Source organism: Dama dama, chromosome 18 (assembly GCF_033118175.1).
Source record: "Dama dama isolate Ldn47 chromosome 18, ASM3311817v1, whole genome shotgun sequence".
NCBI lineage: Eukaryota > Metazoa > Chordata > Mammalia > Artiodactyla > Cervidae > Dama > Dama dama.
This window is the reverse complement of record NC_083698.1, coordinates 21,701,202-21,713,520: the sequence shown is the minus strand read 5'-3', so window position 1 is coordinate 21,713,520 and position 12,319 is coordinate 21,701,202. Positions and strand designations below refer to the sequence as shown.

The 12,319-nt window shown below is 37.2% G+C and overlaps 1 protein-coding gene across 1 annotated transcript in view; it reads left to right on the top strand.

The window, feature by feature from the left end:
* Positions 1-12,319, top strand: part of DGKB (diacylglycerol kinase beta) — an 820,417-nt gene that overhangs the window by 231,478 nt on the left and 576,620 nt on the right. The window contains exons 10-12 of the mRNA XM_061165003.1: positions 8,712-8,829; positions 11,592-11,680; positions 11,762-11,878. Of these exons, the coding sequence (XP_061020986.1) occupies positions 8,712-8,829; positions 11,592-11,680; positions 11,762-11,878 (324 nt within the window). The remainder of the gene's footprint in view (positions 1-8,711; positions 8,830-11,591; positions 11,681-11,761; positions 11,879-12,319) is intronic.

Sequence of the window (12,319 nt, the reverse complement as noted above, 5' to 3'; positions counted from 1 at the left end):
ACCGCCAGGGAAGCCCCTTTCATACTTCTTGTTACCAGCAATAACAGTTTTTCAAATTCAAGACTCTCCTATAGTTAAGATACCCAATTTTTAAGTCAGTTCTCAAGAGCTCTTGCAGTCTGTGTAAAATGTGTGATAGTGTGTAAAAGTATGTTGTACAGATTTACATATTATTTTGGGAATGTATAAATGGGCTTTGGGACGGTGGAATTTGTTTCATCTGGATCTTCAAATTCTTTTACATTCAGGTTAATCTTATGGGGCCCATGGGATTTTAGAAATGGTCAGAGGAGGGAAAAGTAGAATTACTAATAGATGATAAGTAGGAAATTAATCTTAAGGTAAATAATTTATTAAAACAAAGATAATATAGGCCTTATTAATAGACACATAGTTCCACATTTTGAGAATTAATGAAGCAATAATTCTTGTGTCTGATGTTCTTATATATACATAACCTAGTATCTTCTTGTAATAACTTACTATGTATCTCTGCATCAAAAATATTTGTTTCATTATATAATATACCTTCTGACAAAGGCATATGTAAATCAGAATATTGGGTGAAAACAGAAAATAAACTGACAAAATCTTAACTTCAGAAGGTTTGGTATATATTCTGTACTGAAAAATAGTTGGCAAATGACTATTCAATATGTTCCAATGATAGTGGTTCCCAAGAATGGAATTTTATATTTTTAAAACTAAAATGTTTTTATTTTAAACATTTATGGAAATTCTAGTATGAGAGAAGATGTAACAATGAGCAAGTAAATTATTTAATAGTAGCAGGTTTGACAGGAAACTGCAGAATTGGAAACATCTATATTTTTAATATCCCAGAAAAAATTTGAAGTAATATTTTTCTTTGGAAGACATTGCTTACAAATTTTTTACAGCTTTACTAATAAGTACAGATATTTGTGAAATTATGAACATTGCCTGGGTAAATATAGTCCACAAATCTGTGTGAATGTTAACTAGAAATATTTTAAACAAATATGGTATACCCCTGATTCTAGAGGGCTTCCCTGGTGGCTTAGAGGGTAAAGAGTCTGCTGCAATGCAGGAGACACAAGTTCGATACCTGGGTCGAGAAGAAAATGGCAACCCACTCCAGTATTCTTGCCTGGGAAATCCCTTGGACAGAGGAGCCTGGTAGTCCATGGGGTTGCAAAGAGTCATACACGACTGAGCGACTTCTCTTTCTTTCCTTCCAGTTTCTAGCAGCAACTTCTTTAATTCAGCGGAATGAAAGTTCTTTGCCATTAATTTCCATCATGCTCATGTTACATAATTTACTTTATATTGATATTCTTAGATTTATAGTGTATGTGTTTTGTTAAAAGATTTTGGGGAGTGGTGCTTAATGGGAGAAATTAATTCAGGGTTCAGAGAAACCTGAGCTGCGTTCCCAGTGATGGGCACTAGATGGCAGGGCTGCATTGTTTAACATTTATAGATGGACTATGAGATTGGATGTTTTCCCTGTGAAGAGCAATTCTGAGTGTTTTCTCCACTTCTTAAAAAAAAAAACAAAAAAAAACTGATGTTTTTAAAATTGTCTTTTATAAAATGGATAAGCTATTAACGAATATATTCACGAATCAGAGCATCTATTTGTTAAAAAGAGCTTTTTAATTCCCAGACATGGTAAGTATTTTACAAATCAGGAATGACACAATGATAACTGAGTGATGAGGGCCTTTTCTTTTTAGTAATTGAGATTTATTTCCTTTTCTGTAGGCGATTAATGTGCTAGATGATTACCTGTAGAGAATTTAATTCAAGGAGCCATTTCCCCCATTCCTCACCCCCTACTTTGACTTATCAGATTAGAAGTCTAGAAGTTTTAGGTCAAATTCAGCCACTTAAATGTAAGGCCTGTCCTATTACGTTGTCCTATATATTCTTGTCTATTGTCAATTATGAGCTCAGGGCGTAGATGCTAAAAGATAGTGCATGTTAAATACCACAGTGTATTTGAAAATGACCGTGGAGTCCTCCCCCAATTACACAGATAGAATATTGTCCTGGGAAAGCAGTCCTCACTTGTAATGTTAGGCAGAGCAGTTGTGATTTTACTGTAGTTCAGTTTTCTCCACCAACAAGATATTTAAAACTATGCTGTTTTACATTGTACCTATTTTGGTGCCAAAATCAGAATCGTAGTTTATCAGAACCTTGTTCTTTATCAAATGCTAGAGGGTAAGAGTCATTTTCTTTCCCTTATAAGAAGTCCTTCGAACTTCATGAGACCGAGTATAAATGGTATAGTCTCTCATTTTGGGGGGGCATTTGATTACAATAAAAAAATTTATGTATGAGACTGAGTCTGAGTCATTCTTCCTTCAGCACTCATCTCAATTAAGAATTTTTTTTAAAATCTTACTTTAAATGAATAAAAATTTTAAAATAACTGCTAGCAGTAAACTCTGAATGATGACAAAGTTTGGCAATTAAAGGAGAGATAGCAAGTAGATTAAACTTTGTGGGTCATAAAGTCTCTGTTGCAATTGCCGGACTGCCACTGCAGTGCAAAAGCAACCACAGGCAGCACCTAATTGAGAGAGCAGGGCTGTGGTTTTTTTTTTTTTTTTTTCCATTTATTTTTATTAGTTGGAGGCTAATTACTCCATGGCTGATTCATGTCAATGTAGGGCTGTGTTCTTATAAAACTTTATTTACAAAAACAGCTTGTTGGCTGTGTTTGACCCAAGGACCACAGTTTGCTGACCCCTGACTTATTCTATTGTTATTATGCCATATCACAAATTACATATTATATATGTACTATTATATATATTACATATTATATATTCTGTCATAAAACACAATGAATTTTAACTGGTTTTAAATCATTTTGGAAAGAGAGGTCTGATTTTTTTTTTTTTAAAAATTAGATTAGATCATTCCAGTAAGGGCCAGTGAAGAGATGATAGAATGGCTGTTAACATTATAAAATTGGTCTTCACCCTGACTTGGTTTGGAGAAGGAAATAGCAACCCACCTCCAGCATTCTTGCCTGGGAAATCCTGTGGACAGAGGAGCCTAGTGGGCTACAGTTCATGGGGTCACAAAGAGTTGGACACAAACTTAGCGATTAAACAACAACTGGCTTGGTTATGAACTAACCAGGTGATTTTGTGCTAGACGGTCATCTTCTCTGGACATGTTAAAAGAAGTTAGTCAGGAATATCCCTTTCCTTTTCTAATATTCTTTCAGTTCAAACGTTTATTATACTAGATGAACAAGATGATTAATGATGCTGTGAGCGTGTCCTAAGTTGCTCAGTTGTGTCTGACTCTTTGCGAACCTTTGTACTGTAGCCTGCCAGGCTCCTCTATCCATGGCATTCTCCAGGCAAGAATGCTGGAGTGGGTTACCATTTCCTCCTCTAGAGGATCTTCCCAACCCAGGGATCGCATCCACGTCTCTTATGTCTCCTGCATTGGCAGGCAGGTTCTTTACCACTCGTACCTGGGAAGCCCCAATTAATGATGCTCCAGTTCCTGAAATCTTTAATCTGGGATCATTGTTAGATTTTTCAAAGAAAATTCCTAAATTCACACTATCGTAAAAACTGGAATACAGATTTAAATAGAAGCCTGGCTTAAAATAAGAATACCTTAAATTCTTAGTTTGGCATTGTTGGTGCCAAATCTGGCCTGTGTGATTTTTGAATGGTTATTTATTTTGATTTCTTTATTTTTGCTCAGAGTCCTGGTTTTTAAGCCCTATAGGCAATTTACAGTTTAAACTTTGCCATTGTTTGAAATGTTTTGGTATATATATTTTTGTGCCTGGTTCAATAAAGTAAAAGTATTGTTTGGTTGGATTTCTGATGAAATTTGTCCCCTGGTGACTATGAAGGGAAAGCAGAAGATGATGTATTCTTCTAAGCTGTATTTGGAAAAGTAATGTTTCACACTCTATTTTTTTAATTTGGTTGCATTGTTGCTCTGCTGTTTATACATTGCTCAATCAGGAAAGGAGTTATGAAACTGGATAAATGCAACCATTCTTGAGATTCCACATCGGGTCATTCAAGGAAAATAACCATGTGATGTTACAGTCTGTTGAATCGGCATTTGAAACATAAGATTATCAGGGTCTGAGCCTGACTTCAGAACGTGCTATCTGGAGAAGGCCAGTTGGTTGTAGCTCTGCTTAGAATTTTAAAACTTCTTTCTACATTTTCTTTTTGTCTAAAAGAGCAGTTTCTTTTGTATTGTTATAATTTTTGGAGACCTTGAACAGAAAAGTAAGGTAATTTAATGGTGCTTATTGTTGATTGAGTTGGAATCCATTTGCAACATTAGCTCTCTATGTGTTTTAATTGAGGTCAGTTGAAATGAGCCTGGCAGGGGGATGGGAGCATTCTGGCTTTGCTATCAGTGAAATTTCTCCATGAGATCTTTAGAAGATGTGTGTGTGTGTGTGTGTGTGCATGTGTGTGTGTGTTAGTTGCTTAGTCGTGTCTGACTCTTTGCAACCCCGTAGACTGTAGCCCACAAGGCCCCTCCGCCCATGGGATTCTCCAGGCAAGAACACTGGAGTGGGTTGCCATTTGCTTCTCCATCTTTAGAAAATAATGATATTTATAACATCCCTAGTTCACTTGAGCACTGTGTGCAATCCTGGGGGTATTTAGGGGAAAAAAGCTAAAACTTTATAAATCACTAGATAAAGAAATAGTTTTCAATATTTTCCAAAGAACATTCTTCTCTTTGAAACTTCCTTTTGACTTAAAATGTCAAAAGGAGTTAAAAGGTGAGGAAGACCCGGATGCCACTCTGGATTTTCCTGGATTTCATTAAACATTTCTCTGACATCAGCACAGAACTGAACTACTTCATTATAAAATACAGTGCTTACTAAATATCAGGAGTACATTTTTATTAAGAGTAATGTCTAATGATGTAAAAAAATAGAACACAATTTTTATGAAATAAACCATTTTAAATCTACAAACATCCTTCTCAAATCTTTTAGCTGAAATGCTGGGATGTTACACAACTCAAGCCAATGATGGTAATAATATTTGCTGTTTATGTAACACCAATCTTCTGAGGAGCTAAACTGACTTCACAGGTATTGTATAATGAAACCTCACACCATGGTCTGGGCGAGGAAAGTGGTTACTGTCATTTTATTAGAGAGGAAAATAAAGGTGAAATGGCTTATCCACATTTTCATCAGAGGCCAGGAATCAAGCCTTCCAGATTTGCTCTTCATTGCTTTTTTAGAAAAATGAATTCCTTTCTATGACAATAAATATTTATTTGCAATAGAAGTACTAATAGGCATATGCTGTCCCCGCTGATGGAATAGAGTCAGGGACCCATCCCCGCCTCCCCCACCAAGTTTACCATCTAAATAAGACAAACAAGACAAGACACGAAAATACAGAGCGTTGGAGTGTAATTTGCACTGCTGAGAAGCAGTTGGCTCCTGGTTTCAATTTCTTCTCTTGAAGTCACATACATATTTCATCCTTTGCATAGTTTGGCAATGTATCCGGCTAAGAGCTATAAAGCTATTTAATTTGTTTTTTGGTAAAGCGTTTTATGTCTGGATAATGGATTTGTACATCAGTGGCAGCCTGTAACATGGCTAAGTGTTCTGATTGACAGAACACCCACGTTCAGACTTGTTTATTTTTTGATAAGGAAAATGCCAGCTAACTTATCCATATGTGCTCTTCAACAGGAAGAGGCTTATTCACATGTAATGGACACTCATTTAAAAATAAAATGACAGGGATTATGAGAACAGTAATACATATGAGAATTAAATTTTCCTTTCACTTTTTCACTTAGAAATGTTTTTTAAGCATCTATCCAATAATGCTTACTGCTAAATTTATCAATATATTTTTAAAAAATTATCCTCTTGATCTTTTAGTATCAGGCTACCTTATTCTTATTTGAAGGAATAGAAAAATTTTAAATATAGACAGTTTATAAACTATAGCAGAATTAAGCAAATATATAAAGTTTTCCCAACGGGGCTTCCCAGGTGACTCGGTAAAGAATCTACCTGCCAATGAAGGAGATGCAAGAGTAACAGGTTTGATCCCTGGGTTGGGGAGAACCCCTGGAGAAGGAAATGGCAACCCACTCCAGTATTCTTGCCAGGGAAATGCCAAGGAGAGAGGAGCCTGGCAGGCTACATGGGGGTCACAAGGAATCGGACACAACTAACCACACACTCGCGTAAAGCATTCCATTCATATAATGAAGATACTAGAAATCTTATGACTCAAGCAAACCAGAATTGGATTCAGAAATTACTACAAAATCTATTTCTTAAATTTTGGGGGAAAAAATGAAACCCCATTGTCTTGAGATGTCCCCTCCATGACACCCTCTGCAGAAGTGCTTTTGTGGAGACCTTGTGAGTCTTTTGTCGGGAAAATGAAGCTGAGTATTATCAAGAACTGTGACGGTTCTGAGAGTTGCCTACTTGTATGTGAACAAGTGAACTTGCCACAGTTCTGTGGGTGCTGGCAGAGGACATGAGTGTCTGGGTCAGAAACCAAGGTTGTTCTCTCACAGCAAAGAAGCAGTAGGAGTCTCAGAGCTGATCTAGTTCTCCAGGCCTGCAGAGTCTCCTGGGGTGATGCAGAGAGGCCCAAGTAACACGACATCAGAGCCAAGAACCCTCTGGCTTGGGGTAACTAAAGTGAAGGCAAAAATGTTAGTCACTCAGTCATGTTCGACTCTGCAACCCCGTGGACTGGAGCCTGCCAGATTCCTCTGACCATGGGGTTCTCCAGGCAAGAATACTGGAGTGAGTAGCCATTTCATTTTCTAAAGGATCTTCCCCACCCAGGGATCAAACCCCGGTCTCCCGTGTTGCAGGCAGATTCTTTACGGTCTGAGCCACCGGGGAAGCTATTATCATATGCAATAAACAAGCTTGCTTAACCTTTGCCTGTAAGAGGCATTATTTTCATCATATCAGACTATAAGTAAACTTGCCCTCTGCTCTGGAGGGAGATAATGTCTCTACAATGTAAGGTTGTACGTTGTTGAAAGAGGACAGTTCTTCTGCTTACAAAATGTGCAAATGATCAAGAGACTCATGGAGAACTATCTCCCAGGAAGCATTTTCGTCAGTTCTTCTGCTTACAAAATGTGCAAATGATCAAGAGACCCATGGAGAACTATCTCCCAGGAAGCATTTTCATTAATGTTTCATATTATGATGCAAATTTGACATTTCTGGTTCTAATGTAAGAATTAGTTTCTATGAATTTGATTGAATGCTTCAAATCTGGTGGATTATGCCTTGACTAGGAATAGGAAAAAGTGGTTAGGAAGCATTACTATTAATATTTTATTATTTAGAGAAACAAGATGACCGGGACATGTTTATATTATCTCACTCCCACAGAATTTGTATTAGTGACTCAGCACATAACAGGTGCTCAAAAAATTACTAGATCTGTGTGTTCTAAGAAATATGGCAACTTGACTGACCTGAAGAACTGAGGCCTACCATGGTTTCTATAAAATACCAATAAATGATGTCTAAAATTAATCTGAGTTGGATACAATTTGGTGAATGATGTACAAGGAGTACATGTTAATACAGAAAATGATGGTGAAAAAAGTAATAAATGTATAATAACTTCATTTAATATCTTGACCTCCTTGTAAGGAATTCAAGAGATCTGTAAGCATCCTATTATTTTGTTTTACTTCAGTGTTGGACAATGCAGATGTAATTAAGTATCTGATTGAGTAAGCTATTATGATATTATATAGTATTTCAGAAGAATAAGTGATAATTACAGTTTTGCCAAGATTTTGGATTAATTAAACTCAAGATTTTATTGTGGCAAAGAATGATAGAGATTGTTGCCATTTTTCCATGAAATTAAGTTCATTCATATATTTTTTTTCTTTTCTTATAAACATTCATGTTTTGCAAAACAGAAGTAAAGAAAAAAATTAATTAGAGCCTTACAAATACTTATTTTTTTAAATTTAACTATTGGAGACATACAAAAATATATGCATGTAAATTATGACATGTAAGGAATCCCCCAACTGAAGCCTTAGAATACCATCAGTAACTTACTTTTAAGTCTTATGTTTTCATCCCATCCTACCCCTCTGCTTCCTTATAAGACCTAATCACCATCATGAAATTTGTACATTCCTACTATTAAGCAAGGGTTTGGAGCTACCCTGGTCGCTTAGTCAGTAAAGAATCTGCCTGCAGTGCAAGAGACCCAGGTTTGATCCTTTGGTCTGGAAGCTCAAGTGTTAATATATTCTGTCTAGGTTTTCACCTCTCAGAATTTTCCACTCAAGAATATTTTGTCTTTCTTTATTCACATATTTGTTTATGGAATTGTCCTAAAAGTAAAATATCCAGGTGAGGCAGACACGCCTCTGTTCTCAGGAGTGCACGGTCGGTTGAGCCGACTGTGATGCTGGTTCGGGACCTCCTGTTGAACTGTTGACATTGGATGAGAACGTGTGGGTTGCTGTGGCATCTGAGATTTGTTAGCAGGATCTCATTCCACTAGAGCACATGTGTTTTTCTAGACTTCTGTGGTGATCTTGGAGAAAGTCAGGGATGAAATAACAGATTGTCTTCAAACGCTGCCGTCCAGCTCTGAATTTTATTGGCATTTTCTTATTCCACTGTTTATTTCATTAAGTGAAATCTGTTTCTCTTACGTCCCATGCAGAATGTGAAGGATGACGGACAGCATGTGTGGCGACTCAAGCACTTTAACAAACCTGCCTACTGCAATCTTTGCCTGAACATGCTGATCGGCGTAGGGAAGCAGGGTCTCTGCTGTTCCTGTGAGTATGCTTGCCTTGCCCAGACATCATCACCTCCGGTGAGGAAAGGTTGATTTCATGGCACAGTCCTGTTTGTAGACAGAGTCAAGAAATTAACCTGACCCTTCCTGTACCTATGATTTATGTCTCCCTGTAGTATGTTTCTGAAGGTTTAGGCCATTCTAGTTTTAACTTCCTTCAATTTTGGAAAACCCTCTCCTTGGGAAAGGAAGAAGGACATTTTCCAACTCACAAGCCATTTTCTTTCCACTGTAATTTAGTTTATTCATGATTCTCATTGCTTCTGCGAGTATTAGGAAAATATCCACTGGCCTCTCATACTTATATCTTACATTTATTCATATTTGTCCTTTTTTTCCCAAGTTAGCTGCTTTATTCACATTGTTTTCCTGTAATGAGCGTATTCCTTTCAGTCTTTTAAAAATAATTACTTGATCAGTTTGCACTCAGATTAAGAAATCACAAGGAATAAAAACTAATCTTGTACCTCAGACACATGAGTTTTAATTCTATCATGGAGTTCTTCATATATGGTTAATGGGTATTAGAATGCAAAGTTTCGCCTGTTCGTGAATTGAGGTCATTATTTTTATTTCAGCACACATATCTTTGCAATATTTATGTTATTCTACAGAATACTGCCCACTAGAATTTTCAGATAGTGCTTGCATCAATTTACAAAAGGCACTTAAGAATTTTTAAACCAACAGCATGTATGCCTGAGGAACTTTTGCATTCTGTGATACTTCTGCTAAAACAGGGGGAATCTGAGTTCTCCTCACTAAGGGCGACTTTGTCTTAGTCCAGCACGTTGTCCAGCCACACTCTTTTCTGCAGTGTATGTTTACTGAACCGGTCAGGTTTATTGGATACATCCCATTTTTGTGCATTTATAATAAATCTAATTTCTTACCTGGCTTCCATATAATACATAATTTTTAGATATTAATTTTAGCTAATGGCTTCTTTGGTAGCATATTTGGGAGGAGACTTTCAGTTATTTGACATTAAAAACCATATTTTAGGACCACTTTTAAGTGTTTAAGGACTTTAAAAAAGTAACATGAAATTACCTCATGCCACTTCAGAGGGCTGTTTCTGGTGGCCACATTTAAGAGGCTGGTTACCCCAGAACATTCTCCATGTACAAAGGAAGTAATTTGTTTTCAAGGCTTTATTATTTTTAAGGAAAATACTTTTTTCAGAGTATTTCTGTTTATGGGACCTTATGAAAAAAATGGTAATAATGTGGGCAGTGTCATGTAAGTGTGAGAGTCTTACTCACAAATTTTAACTGGTAGGTGTAGCAAACGTAATATACAACATTATTTGCACTAGGGAAGAGAAGAGGAACTGTTTTCTTCCTCACTGTTGCCAAAGGAACTCACAGATGTGGCTATTGGGGAAGAGTTTTACTATATGAACTTAGTATTTATTCATTCTAATTCCATGCAGTGGTTAATTTCTTTTTGTTTTATTGAGAGAGCTACCTGGTTGCTTTTTTACTTAATTTTTATTCCCTGTGTTTATGCATTTGTTACTCTTAATTAGAAACCAGTATTTTATTAAAGAATATCTTTATAAGACCCTGAGTTATACCCCAAATCAAGCCATGCAGTGATTTACAGATGCCAGTAATGTGTATGTGTTGGCTTTATGTCACATTTTACACACCCACACCCCCATATATATCTTTGTATTTGTGAATATATTCATATTTGTGCTTAGTCGCTCAGTCGTGTCTGACTCTTTGAAACTCCATGGACTATAGCCTGCCAGGCTCCTCTGTCCATGAGGATTCTTCAGCCAAGAATACCGGAGTGCGTTGCCATGCCCTCCTCCAGGGAATCTTCCCAACCCAGGGATTGAACCCAGGTCTCCTGCGTTGCAGATGGATTCTTTACCATCTGAGCCACCAGGGAAACCCATACACATTTGCATATACATATTAATTTTGTGTGGGTGTATATATATGTATGTATATATATATTTACATACCATAAAATACATATATACATACACATGTCTATCTTTGTATATGTGTATATATACACATTTGTATATATATATATTAATTTTTGCAATCATATATCACAAAATGCATATATACACACATGCGCGTGCACACATACACACACACACACACACACACACACACACACACACACACACCCCATATGCTGTCTAGCAAAGGTTTTTCCTTTTGGAGACAGATTGCCATGATGACTATGAAGGATGAAGTTTAACTGAAGGCCTGGCATGTATGAGGAAATCTATTCTCTGGAAATAGACTAACCAGCTATTTAAGATTTAGATAAATCAATAGACAAAACAGTATAAACTCATGGGCTTTTACTCCCATGCCTGCCAGCTGCTCTCATGCCCATACTCTGTAAAATATAGATCTTTTCCTTCTAACAAATGACACCAAGCCATTTGGCAGTCATCAATTTGTCTTTAATATTTTTGTCATCTGGGAATTATTGTGAAAAATTTGAGTAAGGCCTGATTTAATTAAGCATTTCCTGCTATGCCATGATAGAAGAGTCTTGGTTTTTCACATGCATAATATTTCCTGTACTAATTGGCCTTTTGTATTCCATGGTAAAAACTGTAGACTTGGACATTTTCTTGATGTCGCTGATTGGATTGATTAGGGAGCAGAGGCTATGAAACAAGGTTCTGTTAATATCATTCTTTCTCCATAAAATTGCAGTCTGGGCCAGGATTAGCTCTAAATTTGCGTACATGTTTTCTTTCAGTTTGCAAGTACACAGTCCATGAACGCTGCGTGGCTAGAGCGCCTCCTTCGTGTATCAAGACTTACGTGAAGTCCAAGAAGAACACTGATGTGAGTGATGGCCCTGCTGGCGTTTGGAGTGTGTTGTTTCTGGATGCTTCTTCTCACTGCAGTGCTCTCGTTCTGTTCTAGGTGATGCATCATTACTGGGTTGAAGGCAACTGCCCAACCAAGTGTGATAAATGCCACAAAACGGTCAAATGTTACCAGGGCTTGACGGGACTGCATTGCGTTTGGTGTCAGATCACAGTGAGTAACATCGGAGAATATGTCTCTGCCATTCACTCTTGACGAAGACGCTGTATCCCATGCTCTCTGATGAGTCTTAGAAGGCCATCTTGAATTTTAGACTAAGTCCAAGTTAGCATAGCATAACAGGAGCCTCTCATCTCATGTGTGGCTCCCAAAGGGATAAAGGTCAGAGTCAAATTTGGCCTCAGAGGGTCCAGAATTTTAGAGCTAACCTTTGAGATAGTATCGTCATGATGCTTTCCAATTGTGCTCTGTGAAATTACAGAAAGGTAACAAACTAGGCCGGTGGCTGTGGGTGGGCAGTGAGCTTGGAATATTGACTGGGTAGAGCTCAGCTAGCCCTCTGCCCTGAAACTCTATTTTGGTAGAGTTTTGTATTCTACATATTCTATATTTATTTTAATCATGGGATCTATTAGGCTTAAAAAGGGTAGAGCC